The 19038-nt window shown below is 42.9% G+C and overlaps 1 protein-coding gene across 8 annotated transcripts in view; it reads left to right on the top strand.

Annotated features, from left to right (window-relative positions):
• magi1b (membrane associated guanylate kinase, WW and PDZ domain containing 1b) overlaps positions 1-19038 on the top strand; it is a 97546-nt gene that overhangs the window by 11259 nt on the left and 67249 nt on the right. Inside the window, exon 1 of one of the 8 annotated variants that reach the window (XM_053868746.1) lies at positions 9154-9476. The exons of the other annotated variants lie outside the window; for them this stretch is intronic. Within the exon in view, the coding sequence (XP_053724721.1) occupies positions 9263-9476 (214 nt within the window). The 5' untranslated portion in view covers positions 9154-9262. Of the gene's footprint in view, positions 1-9153; positions 9477-19038 lie in introns of those variants that run through there. 8 annotated transcript variants of the gene reach the window in all.

Below are 19038 nucleotides of genomic sequence, written 5' to 3'. Positions count from 1 at the left end.
CTCACTAATTCAGATACACCTGTCCACCTGGAGCAGGACCCTGGGACTTCCCCCTGTGTCCCGGCGCCACGGCGGGCACCAGAGCTCATAAATTAGCCAAGAAATCTAATTTCCCTGCGGGGCTCTAGGACTGTTTCATTTCAGGGGCCGTTGGTTTCCAGTCCTCCTGATGTAAATGGCCAGATAAAAGAAGTGGATTAAGGTTTGGCTGAGTCACAGTGGACAAGAAGAAGTCAGACTTGAAGCTCACAGCTTCCATGTTAGTGTTGTTTTGAAGGGACTTTGCTGCCCCCCACCCCCAAAATCCTGTGTCACTTCCTCCTGCTATTGTTTTCCCCCATGCTTTCGCTGCCGGTTGATATTTGGAGGTACTCTTGGCATTTCCTGCTCCGCAGGGCGGAGGTCTGCTTTAGTTCCACTAGTATCACTGTAATAAATGTTTGACTGGGGTGTGTTCCAATCACATAGACAAATGGCCCATCACACATGTTTTAGTGGTATTGTTGAACCTGAGAACAAGTTTAGTGGTAATTGAAGTGACCCAGTCTTTTGAATAATCTATTGTTAAATGAAGGCAATGAAACTATTCAAGTCATTATGGTTTGAATAAAGTCATTTATAAGAGTAACTCAGGTGGAATGTAATGTGTGTTACATTATTGATATTAAATTATAATCTATCATACAGGTCACCTGTCTTTATTTTGATTATATGCCTGTAGATTTGTACTGTTGAGCGACCGTTTTTGTCCCTTTTTCCAAGATCAATGAGATTTTCACGATACATGTTACACCATAGCACAGGACATTTTTTTTCCCTCTATAACAAGGTAATGTATCGACACAAGGAGTGTTGACGGATTACATTGTTACGTTGTCAACTTCAGTTTTTCTGCCAGTTGACAAGTCAGTGTCCCGTGTTTGTTGCTAGTCTGGGTTGGACTCGAAACAGTTCTGAACTGAAGCTGTGGTTGCTACATGATGGTTCTAATTGAGACTCACATGTGAAGCAACACTGCCAGCTAGCCTTCTGACTAAAATGAAGTCATGAGAATATGAAAATAGAAAGGCTTCCAGGTGCTCTGACACGGTCGGCAAACATCAAGATCATAATTTACACTTAATTAATTAGCATAAATGAACACAAGTGTATATTGACAAATGTCAGGTGCGTTTGACCTGAAAAACAAGTTGTACAAAACTAGCTCCACTTGAGACTGTTGTTGTTATGGAAGTGTTTGGGCTGTGCCAGGTTCCTTGAACGCACCTGGGTGCTGTTGTGTGAGAGAAACACTGGGAGATTGTGAGCAACTTTGATATTACTGTTATGAGCTGACCTCCGCAAAAAAATGTTTTTGGAAGAAAAATTTAATTGCAATAAAAAAAAAAACCTCTCGAAGAGTAACGATAAAGAAAGTGAAAATAATCCTTGCCAGTATTAAAGGGTGACCTTTCAAAATAGTAATGAGAACCTACCATCTAAATGTACCACCTAAAAACGAACCACCTGTAAAGAAATACTGTTTTAAGAAAATTGTTTATAAATTATTATTATAAAAATGGATGTTGGAGCTTTTAGTATGGAGGCGCTGGATGTAACCACAAGCTTTTCGAGTCGACCCAAAGTTCTTCCAGTCATAGCCCAAATAAAATCTTAAATAAACATTTAAGATTTTATTAAATAAATATGATCTTGAAAAAGGTGAAACCAAAAAAAAACAGAAAAAGCTGTTCCCCACGAAGTATCCTAGGGTGGCTGTCGTATTTTGGTTTGGTGTCATTTTAAGTCTCGTAATGGAATGATGGTGATGATAATTTACATTTGTTTGTATTCTGTTGTATTTAAATTAACAATAACTCTGCAGCTGTGCACATGTTTGTTTTGCTAATGGTTAAAGTTAAAAGCAATAGCTACAGATTGCTTGTTGTGTACGTTCAAGTGTGATCAACTAGCCATCTTAAAGTTAACTATTCAGATTGTAAACCGGATCGCTGTTCATCGGCGGTTATGCTCCGACACATCCCCTTGGGCCGGTTACTCCTGAGCAGGAATGGTTGGAATCCCACTCAGCCACTCTCAAGTTGTTTTCACGACCCGGGTCCAATCTCTGCTTCATGTGCTGTGCGAGGGAGTTCACCGCAAGACATCTTCCACCGAGTGTATGGCTCACCAGCAAGGTCCAGTCATCTCCTTCAGCGGTCACCTCAAATGTATTTGTCACTTGTCTGTCTATGTGGACGACCAGTTTCCATAGAGAAGCCGGTCCAGCAGGTTTCAGGTGAAACTGCATCAGTGACCTGTGAGCAGGTGCAGTGGGCGGAGTCGCCCCATGGAGATAAATCACAACAGCACGCCCACATTTGTGCAGCACACGTTTGTTAGAATATGTAACTGTAATTACACTTGCTAGTATTTGAAGGCTCTTTGGCTCAACCCTCCTCTGGCGTTCCTCAAATGTTTTCGGTGTCACCGGATGACAACAAAATAGAGGTGTCTGTGCTGGTTGGTCATGTATGTTAGGATGTTGCAAGTGAACAGTAGAATTCAGAGCAGGAAATAAGCGCAGTCAATTTAAACACTAAAAACAAATTACATTACATTACAAAAATGACTTAAATTAATGGCAGAACATCTGGTGTTGGTGAAAGGCAACATTTTTGGCTGGGCGTGGCCCCTGCCCTGGCTTTGATCGCTCGGGTCTCTCGTGAAGCGTCTGCCTCAGATAATCACGTCTGTGATAATCTATCCTCAGCTGGCCTGACGCGTCTTCGCCCTCGCTAAAACACTCCGGCGCTCTCTCCGTCCACTCACGTCCCCTGGCGCTCATCTGGAGAGTGTAAACATGACGTCTGGGGTGATCGGTGTCAGGTGACCTTTCCGTTGCCGTGGTAACGGGGTCTGAAATCCCAAGTCGCCCGTCATCTGCCGAGGCTTGGCTGATTACTGAGTAAAATCTTCCTGAGCACACACACACACACACACACACACACACACGCATACATCAGCAGAGGGTTGGAAGGAGAAACTCCAGTGGAGGAAGCTTTTAGTCTCATGATGCTGCAGGGAGATAACTTTGTTTAGTCGAGCTTGGACAGACCACATTCCTGTCATTCTCTGCTCAGGCGGCGGTACAACTGCCTTTTTGTTCAAATATAGTCATCCATGAGTGGCGTCTTAACCGTCGCACTCCAAAAGATATTGATGAAGCAATACATGTGTAATCAGGTTACACAGATGTGGAGACTTTGTATAAACTGTGGTTGCTGATTATGACCCATATAGGATATGATATAGTCCTGAGACACATCTGTGGGAAACCACAAAAAAATGCAATGGAAGTAAAAAAAAGAAATCACAAAAAAGCAAGTATAAAGTGGAAACTGCCAAAAAAAATCCACCCTGAAAGACATAGTGATGGTTGAGGAAGAACTTGAAAAATCAACTTTTCTATTATTTTCATAGTGATAAGCATTTTACATTTGTTTGTTATAAGTAATGAGTACTTAAATGAATATGTTGTATTCACTATGTTCGTGGAATTGCTACTGGCTAAGCCTAAAACTATTGCCCTACTACTACTAATTGTACAAAATTCTAAAACTATGTTGACTAAATAAAATCATGAAAAAAAGGAAAAATGTTGGATAATGTCACAAAAGAAAAAGAAAGTTGATTGCTATCTTATTATTTGCTCTTTGACTGTCATACCTTCATCTAAACTTAAAGTAAGAAACCCAGCACTGGGATGTTGTTCCTATTATTTCTTTTACCTTTGTAGCATTGTTGTGCTCTTTGCTACGTTGTTAAAACGGTCATATTTTCTTTTGGCTTTGACCTTCCTCCTTTATTGTGGCAGCCTTTTGCGGTCACTTCCTCTCTTTGTTTTATTTCTGAATCTGCTGGACTCCTGCGTCATGGAGCAGCAAACAAACATCGGAAGAGTTGAACTGAGAGGTAGCTGCTGGGCGGGTTCTACATTTGAATACAGTTTGAAACGCATGATGTCACAACAGATGATGTAATCCAGAGCAGAGGGTGTGTGTGACAGCTGCTCACTTGTGCACTCTGAATGTTCCGCCACTGCTTCCCTGCAAAAACATGTCGACTGTTCTTTGTCCCTGACTGGCCACTCGACTCTGCAGCTCCTCGTTTGCGAGCTTGTGTTTGCTCTTTCACGTCAACACCTGACGTGTGCAGCTGAAAGGTTCTGTCATCGCTGCTGTGGTCTTGATCTGACTAATGTAACTGACACACATCTGCCTGAGCGCGGTGAATTAGAGCAGATGAGAAATGAGGTGGGAAGTTGTGTGTTTGTTGTTGTTCATGCGACTGAGCTCCAGCTGAAAGAGAAGACACACTACAGCCACAGATAATCCATTTTTTGGTGATGGTGCTCTGTTTTGATGCTCCTGTAGCACGGCTGCACAAAGGTTTCACTCTTAAATCTTGCCTGACATTGCATTCCATTTGTGCTTGGAAAGTCCCTATTACGCCCCCTGGTTACGTCACTTGATGTTGGATTTCCAAGTCAGAAAGAAGGACAGTACACAATTCAAGATGGCTTTCCCAAATGTCAACAGGAAGTAGAAGTTTTGATCAATGAAATGGGCAAAAAGAAGCAAATACTGACAAATAACTTTATGCCCCTTTCTTTCATTGCATAGAGCATGATGTTGCTTTTCTCAGGACAAGGTATGTGTGACTATTGCATTTGTTTTGAGTTAACTAGGCATCGTGTTATTCGTGTTGTTCACGAATGTGAAATTAAGTAGCAAGAAATGGCTGTACTTAACAAACATTGGCAGCTAATTCTTAAAGTGATTGTAGAGCGGGCACAGGAGGAAACACAGCGATGCCCCACATGCTCTTTCTCCTCAGTATGCCACTCGATTCGGGTCACTCTGTTCAGAACATTTGTCTGTAGTGTCGTTGAGTTGATTCTCAACAAGCTTGTTCGGCTGGTGTTACTCTTCTCACTCACGCCCTTCTTGACTTTGTTCCTCTCTCCGGGGAGCTTTCTGTTTTCTTTCTGAGCAGAATATGATGTAGGTCATAAAATTTGGGAGTGGAGGAACGGTTCAGGGCCTGAAGGATTTGACGTGACGATCCCACCAATATCCCGCTCACTTCCTTTATATGTGCTCTTTCGCGCTTCTTTCTCTCTTTTTTGTCTTTTTATAGCTGCATGTCTCTGTGTGTTGTGTGTTGTCACTGATCCTGTAGCTTGTCTCTGGCCTGTGACAGTACTGACACAACATGTGATTTAACCCTCTCACTTGTAGGTAACTGCTCAAATGAGCGTCAAGAAACACGTATCTTTCAATGATTTGTGTTTGCCTAGTTTTATCTGCTTAAACATCCAAATTAGCCTTCTTTTGGTGACATTATACGCTCTATAAACAAGGGATGGCTTGTATACAACTTTTCCCATCTGATACCTCCGATACTACAGTATTGAGGAGCGATTGATTACGATCCAATACCTTCTACTTGTCACACAAAAAGTTGTTACTATACTGACACCTAAAAACAAAATAGGTAGATCATAACCTCGAACAAGCTGCATGTGAGTCTGTATGTAAGCAAGTGTACAACTTAATTTTGTTTACAAAACACACGATACAACAGTTAACATGGTGTCACTCTGTTGCCATAAAACAAGCCGTATCCATCCAACTTGTGAATTTTGTGATGGAGAAGTATTCTATGTATTGGGGCTTTTATATGTACTGTAGCCATTAGCACGATGATGCTGCCAAGCTAGTTTCTCATTCCCACTGCTCGCAGGTCACGTGATTTGATGTGTGTTGGTTGGCTCGACAAACACTCCGATCTTTGTTCTTAATTTAGACTCCTCCTCAAATATCCAGGTACCATGTCATTAGGCGTCGCATGGCAGCAGACTTGTGAACTCATGTAGTGTTCATTCAATCTTTCAACGCTCTGTCAATTATATTTTTTCTTCCTTCCCCCCCAATGTTTCTTTTTCTTTGGACATTCTGAGCGCTGTTTTCACTCACTTTTCTGGTGACATACTTTTAGTATCTTACATTTGAACATGGAACGTGAATGACACTAAACTGCCTCACTCGCTCCATCAGTCTGTCTGAGGTGGTGATTTTTAATATCCCCGCTGTCTTGTCAACTGTGACTGCATTTCAGACCTCACTTCTCCTCGAACAAGATTCACTTGCGATTATCGTAAAACCACTCCATGAAGCTTGAGCGCAGCGAGCATCACAGATTGATGATAGCGAGCGAAAAAACGAGTCTGAGGAAGGATTTTCTCGGTAATCCTTTTGTTTGCGAGCGTGATATTGTCTGTGTGAGTGTGATGGATAAGCTGCTCGCCTGACTGTGCCAGATCTGGCTGCTCTTCTGTAATAATGATACTCCGTTGCTGCTAACAACAAACCTCTCCTCAGCTGGCTTCCTTCAACATCAATCTCCTTCTCACTCCTCTGTCGCTCATGTTTCTTCCATGTCCATTGGTTGGATTTTTATTAAATAACGTAAAGATAATGCAATTTTTTAAAATTAAATGTAAAAGCATTTTCTGAAATCTTTTTTAACTTGTTTTTTTCAGTCCTACTTCATTTGTTAAGCTTTTGAAATTCTACCAAAAATGTGTGTGTGTGTGTGTGTGTGTGTATATATATATATATATATATATATATATATATATATATATATAATGTTATTGCAAATATGTTTTTTTGTCTCATTTATATTAGGTAAATGTTTTTCTTTTTCTTGAATTGTTGTCAAAGATGTAATTCTTTTCTGCCTGTATAATTTATTTAGTTTAATGAATTTATCATTGTCACTGGAGGAGTTCTGGTACAGCCGGTCGACTCTTGAATCTCATCATTTGTTTTCCTTCGTTCAATTTTTTTAAACTGTCAAACTGCAGATGCTAGTGCTATAGAAATGACCCCGGATAGTTAGCGTTGTAGGCTGCGCCACATCCCTTATAGTCAGCCTGCTCGTGTAAACTGTTTTAATCAGGACCATGTGCTGACACGCCTCCCCCACCAGGACACTCATGTGGAGTCTATAAAGTGACAGAGGCTCTGCTCAAACACCTCTTCCACATGCGCCTTCCTGAGAAGACAAAGCTGAGACTTTAGTCACAGAATGTTGAAAAGCTAGAAACAAGTAATACCACAAAGTTGAACGACAACAAAACTTGTTCATCATTGAATTGAAATCACCGATTGAACTGTCATACAGGCGTCTAACTAGAGGCGGCAGGATGTCCTTGGAGACCTTTGGGAATGCTGTTGTTGGTGGGATGACTGACACAGTTCTACTTGAGTCTTACTCCAGACTCAAATATAAAAGAAATAAATAAATTACCAATTCTAAATGCATTAAATGCCGTTTAAAGGGGGTTAACATTTAAAAATGTCTGGTCGCTCTTCCATATTTTCACTGAAAGCAAAATTGTAATGCAATTGCAATGACAAAATGAAAATCAAAACAAAAACAACTTGCAATAATAAAAATTAATGAAAGTAGAAAATAAAATGACATGTAAAGAGAAAGGTGTCTGGACTTCAGGAGCACAAAAAACATTAGAATATACTGTTAAATATCTTATAACAGAGAAAAGACCTGACTGCTGAAGAAGTAGCCAAGAATTAATGCAATAAACTCCATCATCGAAAAAAAAATGAAATAATTGGACCCTGACATTTCACTTAAAAGGCCAAACAAAGAAATGTATTTATTGAAAAAGAAAGAAAAATACTACAGTCTCACAGTAGTTTTAAAATGAAATAAAAAATACGCCACGTTCACTTAAAAGAGCAACTTGTGAATGACAGAACTCAATTGTCAGTAAGAACTCAGTCAGGTTTTTTCGTTCCGACGCTGTTATGTTGGTCAGTGTGTATTAGAGTGACGTTACGACGGTCTGACTCTGTGAGAAAACCTCCTGCGGGTGAGTCAGCTCTGCGGCTCATCAGCTGATGAATGACTTCCACTGAGTCCGATCTTCATGCTCATCAGGACAGGAAGGTTATCTGAGGACACGCTGCAGGTCTCGCGGGCGACTTGATCGCTCTCTCAAAATCAACTTTAGGATTGTTCGCGGCCCACTTACTTCCCTCCATTGCTCATTGATGTCCCTCTCTTCTTTGCACGTCGTCCTCTCAGAGTGTGATTGATTATCCTCCTGAGTAAATACCCTTCCATCGACTCTCCTGCTGACTCACCGGACAAGCTCAATACCTCGTCTATTATCCAGCCCTGCGCTCCAGTAAGAATGCAAATATAGAAATAATATGGTGAGCCGGTGCCAATATGAAATCAGGGTGGGAGTCTTCTCGTCTGATGATGGGAACACACACGTCTAGTCTCCCCACAGTTCATCAGATTAGTCCGACGTGGAAACTGTTTATTGTGAATTTGATATCAGAAGTGCTGTTACCAACATGCTAGCTTGCTTTAGCTGGTAGAATGTGATATAACAGTGATACAAATGCCATATAAGTTGCTCTTCCTCTCCTGTGATTCTTCTCTTTTCTGTAATCTTCTGGAGTCTCAGAGTCAAACAAAGCCATGAGTCTGGAAGTTCAACAGATCAAGTTTTACTTGTAGATTACATCCATCCATTTCCCCCCTTATGTAAGGTCAGATTGTGGGAGCAGCAGTCAATATCCCATTTGCCAAGACTTTAGTGACAGAAACCTTCCCCAACTCTTTTGGTGCTATATTGAGGTGTTCCCATGTCAATTTCCACGTTAAGATTTGAAGGGTCCAGGCCTCTTTTGCATATTGTTTGACTGTGTCATTGACTGTAGTTACCTGACGGCCCCGAAAACCCAATTATTGTGTTGGTCCGGCGAAGTTCGGACCTTTTGAGATGCATGTCTACAGCTTACTCTGACTACTGGAGAGAAATTCGGATTCCTCTTACTACCTTCAATGTCCTTCACCCAGGTTGCTTTGATCATTAGTTCTCGCAGGGTAGTCATTTTTATTCCCCACACCTGCCTCACCCCAGCCAACAACGCACCTCTGTGCCTGCTGCTCCTGTGTAAATCTCTCAAATCCTTGTGACGAAGACCTGGTGAGGTGGTAACAACTTGTTTCTCGCTTTTGAAAACATGTAGTTGGACCTGTTTATTTGGATTCTGAGACAGTTTCTCCCTATGTTGCAGTTTCAGTGTGTTGGATTCCCAACGTGGCTACTCTGTAGTGCTGTTTGGGGAATGTGAGGGAGACATCTAAACATTCATTGATCTATCTCTCCATAATGAAGTACCATGTGCAGTTTCCTTCTCACTTGTTTGGAAGTGGTTTGATTCCGCTCTCCTGCCACGGTTCGTCCCAACCCGACAAACAAGTGTGTTGCACTCACTCTGATGGAGGTAGAGATCTGCTGAGGAGGCAGAGTATTCATCTGATCTCTGACTTATTCCCACAACACACAGACACAGAGGGAACATTCTCAGACTCGCCAGATAGAGGTAAGATCTGACCTCTGGCTTTTTCCCAGGAATCCCTGTCAGAGTTGTAATAATGTTTTCTGCTGATATTTCTCTACAACTTTTGTGCTGGTTCAGGCAAGATCTAGTTTTTTGGTGCATTTGTGTTCTCTTCTGTTGACATTCTTGAAAGTTTTGTGATAGCGAGCGGGCAGGTTTGGAACAATGTTGTTATTAAATGATGGCAGATTTCAGTTTATTAAATCATTTTGATTCATATTGATTTCTAGCACACTATATGTGTTGCAATGTCATTAAGGTTCTGATGGTTGTACTGTTCATGTGATTAGTATAAACATGCGGGAGGTGTAGCCTTGATAGTTGAACGTCTGGTGATTCTGAATTTTCTATTTTTCTCCGGACATTGTGCCAGCTCTGTATAATACACTGCACAACAATAAACATAGTGACGCATGATTATTGTTGTTCAAAATGCATGGGCTGTAACCACGAGTCGACTATGAAAGTCACATCGTGACATCATCACTCTTTCTGGGGCGCATGCACAAGTGAGCGCAATACCGGAATACCCGATGGTCCGGGACTGTTGCGACCCAATAACATCCAATGTATGGAAACCTTTCACAGCATACACATCAAACACTTAAGTTAGACGCACAATTTGGAAACATACCTTTCCTACAGTGGCACAGTGTCCAGATTGCAATTCTCCTCTTTAAGACAGTAAGTGAACAGTCAGATGGGGTTGTGAAGAATATCATTCTTGCCAAAATCAGCTAGTTAAACTTCCGTCCACATATCTGGCTGCAGGCTCAGGGTTCACTGAAGTGTGTTAACGTTACAATGGCCACTTGAGTACATCATGTCTCTTGCTAAGTGGAGTGGAGGAACATGCTTAACAGAGAGGCCAGTCAAATAGTTTAACTTCCAAACTAGAGTCACATAGGAATTTCAATTCAAATGTATACGGATCACGTGCAGCGCTGGACACAGACACTGGACTAATGTCACTCATGCAGCCCAGGGTCGAGCTACATTACACGTTCCGTTGGACTGCTGTGAAATTACCTGTACAATGTACGTTTCATCCAACAACAGTCTCTGCCTCAGCTCTGCTGCGTCCTGAGTGCAGCACGTTCGCTCACTCACACAATTTAACCCCAGAACCTGACTGACGGGAGGTGCACTGATGCGCTAATACATTGTTGAAGTCACACACATTTTACACAATGTTTAACGCTACAATTAGGCATGTTGGTGTGCCTCATATGCGAACTCGTCGTAAAGATAGTCTGTGCCTTGTCGACGATTAAAATAGTTGTCAGTTGCCGCGCTAAACTTGCCACTATCCTCCCAATGCAGTTGGGCTTTTTCTCTTTCCACACTTGAGCAACCAAACATGTCGGCAGCAAATTTTTTAATATATGACATTGTCAACATGCAACACTGAACATCAAAATGGATTGTTCGACAAAACCTCCCAGCTCACGAGCAAACAAAAAGAAATGTCTATTTGTAATCTACCACCTTAAACCAGCCGCCTCTAATTCCAGCTTTAATAGAGATGATGGGCTTTAGTTCGACTCCATCTGTGGAGTGGTCTCATGTCTCTGCTGAGCTCCCTTTGTGAGGTAATTCAAGACAAGGTTTCATTTGCCAATCAGACTGTCTCATCGAGGCCACTGGTCCATGTGTGGCATGCCCAGTGAAGTATCCACCAGCTGCTTGTGCTGTGCGAGTAGGAGATAAAAACATCAGCATATGGTCTAAGTCTCTGAGGAATCTGGAACAGTGGAGAAGCACGTACATGAGTTCATCAAGTTTTGTCGCATTAATGTCTGGAAGGGAACTGCTGTGTGAGTATGAGCCTCAGTTGAAGTCCACATGGTTGGCAGATTCGGTCTCCGTCTGGTCTGAAACCTTGCATCCGACGGATTCTCTTTCCTTGTCTGTGTTTGGCATGAACAAGTGTGTCAGTGGACGGCGCGGCTCATTGTAGGTTTCCACCGCTGGCAGCACGTATGTGTGTTTAGTCCAGCTGAGGTCAGGTGTAGGTTTGCCGGCAGCATGTGGTTTTGGGCTTGATGGTCTCAGTGATTGATTCCCCGGCACAGACTGAGCTGATGATGTAATGCACTGAGGCGTTTGCTCAACGATGAAGCAACGCCGTCATCACGTCTCGCTGCTCAGCTGAGAGGACGAGCGTAACCCTGCTGCTTCGGTCCACGCTGGTGTTAGCACGTGGACAACGTCATTCTGTGCATCAACCATTTTTAAAACTGACACAGACAACATTAGCTCCGCGGATGGGGAGACTATATTAGCCTGCATTCTGTCGTTCGCTCCCTTGATTCTAGACCCCTTCAGTTAAACAAATTGATCATTCAGTGCGATCACGCTGTACCGAATCCAGTGTCGGCTGACAAAGCTGCTGAAAGGAGAACTTTGAGGTCACAATGACTCCATCAAGGAGGGCCGGAGGCCGCAGACCCCCTGAATGTGTGCAGATATAATGCGCAGCAACAGCTGGGCAAACTTGGATTTTCCTTGTGGAAGCAAATGACTGTATTCCAGGATCTGGCTCGATCGATCCTTCTGCTGTTTTTAGGTCACAAATTTGTCTCTGGCTGTTTCCAGTTCAGTCTCGACACAAATCCACTATATTTATTTTCCGCCTTTGGGACTTTGACAGCAACATTTGTCGTCTCCAAAGTGATTTCATCGCCTCAGCTTTCAATCTCTCTTTGCTTTACTGACTGTTCCGGACACTTTGAGGTGTTTTTACAGCCTCAGAGAGATCAGTCACTTTGAGTGTTGGCTCTGTTTACTTTCCGACAAAGACAGCAGCCGTGTAAAGATCAGCGCCGCAGTCGATGTTTGTTTTCGTCCTACTTTGAAGGCAGTCTGTCCTCTGCTTGGTGCGACGCGGACGCTTTGTCCTTCTGATTAAACTTATAATCAGATGAGCGTTATCAGAGATTGTTGTCGCCTCTCTTACTGCTACCTCAGTTTAGGAGGCGCTGTCATTTGAAGGGCCCTCTTGTGTTTTATTTTTGTCTTCCGTAATGTCACATCCTCATAGAGAAGCTGCTCATTAAAAGAATGTTTTAAATGGCTGTCTAATTCGAAACATTCCTTGTAATTTGAAAGAGCAACGTGGACTACAAAAATGGCTGATGCTGTCCGGTTTCAACTAGGCCACCCATAACAACTGTTTTTAAAGTGTACTAATCTATTGACTATGTTATGGTCAAGTTCATTTATAGCACCAAATGGCTTTAAAGCAAGTATCTTAAAAAGATTTGACTGATCGAGTGTTGAGCATACTGGGCTGCACGGTATGTACAGCATACTCTGTTAGTGGTAAAAATGTAGTCTCTGCTCACACACTTCAGTAGTGCCGACACAGTCATTAGGATCCAATGTCCATCAAAATCAAGACGTCCTGATACCAGTTTCAGCACTCTCATCGATACTGGTCCAGTTGCTGTACTCACACTGATCAAATACTTGCTCATGACAGCATCCGATATCTACATTTTTACTGTGTCTCAGCTCTTTTCCTTGGGTCTGGTCGACCACTTTGCACCCTCCCACATGCTTTAACAACACTTGGGACTGAGATTTAAACACCAAAGTTGCAACTAAAGCCTAAGAACTATCAGCACTGTTCTCTGACAGAGTTACTTGGAATGTCGGCCTCAGTGTTCTAGCTTGAGCCTGAACCTGACACTCACCTGGTCATCTCTGTCCTCTGTAAAGCAAAAGCTTGACACAGACCGATGCTCGTGTGAGTTGTTGTTTCACTGAGTTACATCATTTCATCCGCGTCAGCTAATTAAGTTATGTTCTAACAACATAACTGCCGTCCGGAAACAAACGTGGGTGAGAGGTCACTTTCATCTCCACCATGTTTTCTCTTCAGCTCTCCAGCGCTCTTCTTCCTTGCTCTGATAATTAAAACTGGGTCACCACACCTGGCTGCTTCAGTCACTGATTGAAAGTCAAATGCATTCAAATATGGAGGTCTCTTTGTGCCAGGAGACCTCACTGGACCTCTCAGTGAAGTTAAACGGTCAAAATGTTGTGTTGAGACGGAGAGACAGACTCTTCCTGTCGTCCTGCTGTGTCCTCATTTGTTGTTTCCTCTCATTCTGGGCGTTGATGTTGTCTCTTCCTTTCGGCGAGGAAAGGTCTTAGTGAAGCGAAGAAGGTCCTTCTATTTGGTCATTTCCTGCCCTCTCTGATCTCAGCTCTGGCTGTAGAGGCTGGAGGGAGAGCCATCGCTCACCCCTGCTTCTCCTCCTTCCTGACCAGCCGACTGTCCTCTGACTCACATCCTGTGTGCTTCACTCCACTCGTGGAAGGTTGAGGAGAGTTCTTTAAAGAGACAGATTGGTGTAACAGAGAGCTTTCTTTTGTGTGTTAAAAACTTTGAGGGTCCTCTTTCTGAGGCGGAGATACTTATGAACTCTGGTGAGAGGAGAAGTCCACTGGTCAGTGGATCGCTTTGTCTTCTGGCTCAGCTCTTTCTTCACCTCATGACTGGAGATTCTGTGAACCATAGCAAAGCCTTCTTACTCTGCACCTCTGTGCCTGCTCCTCCTATGTCATCCCTTTTTTCTTCATTTTAAAGTTATTTTTCTCTTATTTTAAATGTTCCACCTCAGCAACAAGTATGTTTCCATGCAGCAGGATGAAGAGTGACCAAATCTAATCTAGAGGACTCAAGAAAAAGGGACTTTTCTTGCACTCTGCACTCCATTAAAATTTTATGGTGGAAGATAACCAGGAACAGGCTGCCATCGAAAAGCAATGTGAAAAAGTCCAATCAGGAGGTCAACAGCAGGGAATAAAGTTGTAATTAGAGTTTCTGAGAAAAGCTCAGGACTCCATATCGCTATGGTCCTAACCCTGCTAACCCGATGACCAACCATTTTCTCTTCATTTCCTGAAACTGGAGCATTCATCTGAACCATCTTCGCCAACATTTCTTCCTTCAACAAGCCGTGATTAATGATGCTCTATTTCTGAGTCGGCAGAAGCAACAAGCCCGACCCACTTCTGAAGGATATTAATTGTGTCCACGATGGTTGCCACGAACGGTGGCTTGTTAGCGTGACTTGTCGCGTCAACACGACAGGCTCGTTAATATTGTCCCGCCGCTCTGTTGAGGAGGAAGTTATTACGAGGCAGAGGGTGGTGAGATAATGAGGATGAGGAAATCATCGTGGATCATCTGTGTTTTGTCGACATCTCAGTGCTGGAATGTGAATCCACACCTACCTCCTTGTCAGTTTTTCATTATCTTTGTTTCCAGTTTGTGTTTATTCTCTCAGCCAATGACCCGCTGAGCAACACAAGGCCACATATCTGGGCTCCTGAGGCGACATCACGCTACACTGAGTGTTGATGCTCAGCTTCTGAGATGATTTCCTTCAAAACTTGATTAAAAGTTTTGTCAAATATTTCTATGAGGAGCACAGCAGTCCGATATTTTCAGCTGACTCGTCACAACAGCAGAAGTGTGATCACATTGCTTATGTTATTAATATGTCTGAGGTGCTGCCACACTGCTGACTTCCTTGTGTGTGTGTCGTTTTAATCCTCCTAAATGAGTGTTGAGACCTGCTGTTCTTCTTCAGCTCTTCAAGTGAAGTGAGGACCAAACCTCTGAGGAGCTTTGTGTTATCCCACGCAGCTTGCTGCTCCTCCAAACATCCGTGTTTTCAGAGGAGGGCGCTCCTTCATGTGCAACTGATCTCCTGATCATGATGATGTTTGGACTTGGGGAATCTGACCTTAAACTACAGTGATGTTTCCAATTTTCAGAAGAATGTATTATTTGCGTCTCATGTTGCCAGAGACGCTGAGGGCCAATTCCCTTTGATGCTTTCCGTTAACTTCCAAAGAAGTTTGTGTTGTGGGAGGGAAAGGCGCAGGATAACAGCAGTGGAACGTGAAAGTGGACCTTAGGGTTTGTAAGCCTTTATCAGGATCTGATGACAGCGCGTACAGACTTTGTAGCTTGTGTGATGCGTCACAGTTCAAGAGGCAAGTTCACCGATCAAAAAATGTTTTCTGACTGAAGCGTGGAAGTCCTGACTTAAGCGAAGCTCTGACAGTCATCTGGGTGGCCCTTCCTGTCTGATGCTCACTGGTGCAGCCTGACTGTGTGTGTGTGAGAGTGTTTCTGCCCGCTCAGCACATTCCCCCTGGGCTGTTAAGGCACATCTGTGGCACACTCCCTGTCCTGGCTCGAATCCAGATGCCCCTCCCCCCACCACCGTTGGCTCTGGTCGTCCCCTAACTTAAGCGGGCTCAAATGGTGACCTGGGGCCAGGCGTGGCCCAGGAGAAATGCCTCCGTCCGGCCCCAGACGTATATCACCGCAGTCAGTGATGGCAACACAAACTCATCTGAAGCAAACGTTGCAGACCACATTGTTGTTGTGTGAATTATTTGTCACTAATCGATGCTCATTGATTTGCTAATCTGACACCTTCAGCCGAACAGGCTTCTTAAAGACAGTTGATGTTTTGGGATGCTGGGTTTTGTGTTCATCTCAAGGGAGTAACTGAGCTGTGCAAGAAATTGTTGGTGAAAGTTTGTTAGGCTAGTTGAAAGAAACAATTGATCTCAACTGAGGAATCTTGTATGGATGGCAGTGACGCTAGGTTCTCAAACAAGTAAGTTTGGATGATCCTGAAGAGCAAAGCCCCGCTGGCTACAGGCCTGTGTAAAGTTCTCTGTTAAAGTACACAGTTATGGACGGAAGTGTTACATCTTCATCATCAGAACAACAAGCAGACGACATTTTCATGGTCGATAACTATTACACGTTGTTCAGCAGTCTAGTGAGTGTAAGCCTGACCTTTGACCTTTGCTAGTCAGGATCGTCATCTTGTTTGTGTATTTTGTGTTGCTGCCATCACATCAGTCTTCAGTTTTTTTTCCCATTGCTTTTAAAATGTTGAAAAAAACTAAAATCATAACCAATATAATTGTAATACAATGTAATTATTAACATTGATCAACTCAACCTATATTCTTACAAACACCATGTTCTTTACTCACAGAGTTGTGTACTTATGTACCATTAAAGTGTTGCAGCACATGCACTGTAAGTTGTGAGTAACTACATTAGACAACAGCGGTGTCTGTGTCTGGACGGGCGCCTTCTGATGACATCCGCATGCAGTTGTACACAATTTTCATTATTAAAGGAAGGCTGTAAACACCACATGAAACATTTCTGTTTAGAAAAAGATGAACATTGTTCAGCTCTGCTGTATCTAACAAGGAGCCAGACCCCTCGAGACCTTTGGTTGGCTTGTGACTGCGTTTAAATGAGTGAATCCGAAAACCCATCTGAGTCACTGGAACTCAGCCCTAACCGTGTTGTCGGGTCAGGGCGACCCCAGTGACCTCTCCTCGGCTTGTCGATCGTGTGTTCTCCCGGCAGCTTGGCATGACTGAGACTCATCACCGCTCGCGCTCGTGCCTCAATGAACATCGGCAGCCGTCCGGCTCCTAGCATGCTAGCGTGAGCGCAGATGGAGGAGTCACTTATAGAAGCACATGCATCACGCAGACGCCCTAATATGGACATGCAGCGAGTTCAATGAGGGTGATTCATGCTTGCCGTGGAGTGTGTGATGTTCATTTAGTGGCTCAGCAGCGGTTGTGTTCCGTCACTGTTTCGTGTGTGTGTGTGTGGCCCGGAGTCAGCTGTGAAGCTCGCAGTGATGCTGACCCAGAAAAGATGGCAGACGTAACGAGCAGTGACTGCTGCTCCATTAGCCCACAACACAGCGACACAATCAAGTGTGTGTCAACGTTGGAGCGCAGGTCCGCTCAAGCGCTCGTACCAGGTTCTAAATTTAGAGCAGCGAGCAGATGTGGAGCGTCTTTTTATGCCTGTGTTGTCAAACGCTTGAGCAAAGCTGTGAGTTCACACAACATCTCGACCGAGTCAGGGAAGTGGGTCAGTCGTACCTTCATACTGGACGGGACGGGACTGATGTGTGAGAGCTAGAGGAGACATGAAGGTTGGACGATGAGTTTGATGACAACTGTCGTACTGTCAGAGGTTCGAAAACATGGCTGTTTTTTTCCACATTTTTTGGTTAAACTTCAGAAATGTATTCATGAATATATATATATATATATATATATATATATATATATAATTTTTTTTTTGACTAAGAAGCTTCTGCATGTATTTATATTTAATTTATACCTAGATGCTTTTGATTGGATTCCTGCTTACTGTTGCAGTCTGGTGAAACATATATAGTTCTTAAAAAGCTTCAAACCATCAGACTATGTAAGTCAAATCCTGGAAGGAAATGGATTTAAAACAAGGCAACGCTCCTCTAAAGAAAGCACTGTATAGATACAACCCCTGTTCCTTCATTTAATCAACTTGAGGCCTCGATTATGAGGATGATCTAAATGTTGTCTTCATCATCCTGCTGGTCACACCTCTTTTTCTTCACCTCCATGAACCGCTGGTTGTCTCAGCATGAGATACTTTATTGGTACACAAATGAATTAAACTTATTTGCTTTGTTTTTCTCTTTGAGTCATGCTCTGCCCCCTGGTGGTCCAGTCTGGTATCTTCCAGACTCCCTCTGTGCCGGTGTGACTTGACACATGTCCTCTGACACCCCAGCAGTTGTTCCATAGAGGAAGCCAGAGGTGTCAGCCTCACACGTCTGTCTCACTGCTGTGAAGCTTTTAGCTCGCCAGCAGGTTTCTCCAGGTTGCAATGAGAAGTAGTTAACAGCCACAAACGACAGGCGTCTTATCTTGTACTGCCAGTTTGACAATTTTTTGATGGAGATTTTAGTCTTTTGAAAGTAGTCTTAGTCTCACAATCTTTAAATAGATCTAGTTTTTTGCAGTTAGTCGGGGAACAACTAACCGCAATGTGTGGGGAAAAGAAAGGATAAATTCAATTATTTTAGTACAAACAGAATTTGAAAAAATGGGAAAAATGTGATCTGATTTCAAAAAGTGGTAAAGAATGCTCTTAAAGAATTGTTTTAAAAATCTATTACAAGGACGTTCAAAATAAACATTCGTGTTAGATAAATACTAAAATATTAAATACAATTTATAAAATATTATAATAGTAACCAAATCATCAGAAGTTTTTCAGATACATTTCATGAGTTTATTTTCAAATATTCCGACAGACACCTCAACAAACTTACACATACGTGTAATTCTATTTTCGGTTTAAATGCTCTGGAAACAACGTTGTTTTTGAAGGTCTCGTGGAGACTCCATCGACACCTCTGAGCAGACGTTCGACATTTGAGGACGTTGTGTTGTGACTGAGACGCGTGTCTGCGCATGTGTGTTCTCTTGTGAGAGTTTGACAGGGCTGTAAATCATTGAGGCCAGAAATAATAAGAAGCACTTGTACACACACCCATAAAAATCCCTAACATGTGTCGGAGTGAACCACTTTTCCCCCCTCTGCCCCCGCCCTCCTCTAAAGAGCTAAAATTTCTTACTGTTGTTTGAAATGATATTGAATATGATACAATAAAATGTGATCGTAAAACGTGAA

This window comes from Synchiropus splendidus, chromosome 6 (assembly GCF_027744825.2).
Source record: "Synchiropus splendidus isolate RoL2022-P1 chromosome 6, RoL_Sspl_1.0, whole genome shotgun sequence".
Classification (NCBI taxonomy): Eukaryota; Metazoa; Chordata; class Actinopteri; order Syngnathiformes; family Callionymidae; genus Synchiropus; species Synchiropus splendidus.
Note: the sequence above shows the minus strand (reverse complement) of the source record. Positions and strands in the feature narration are given on the sequence as shown.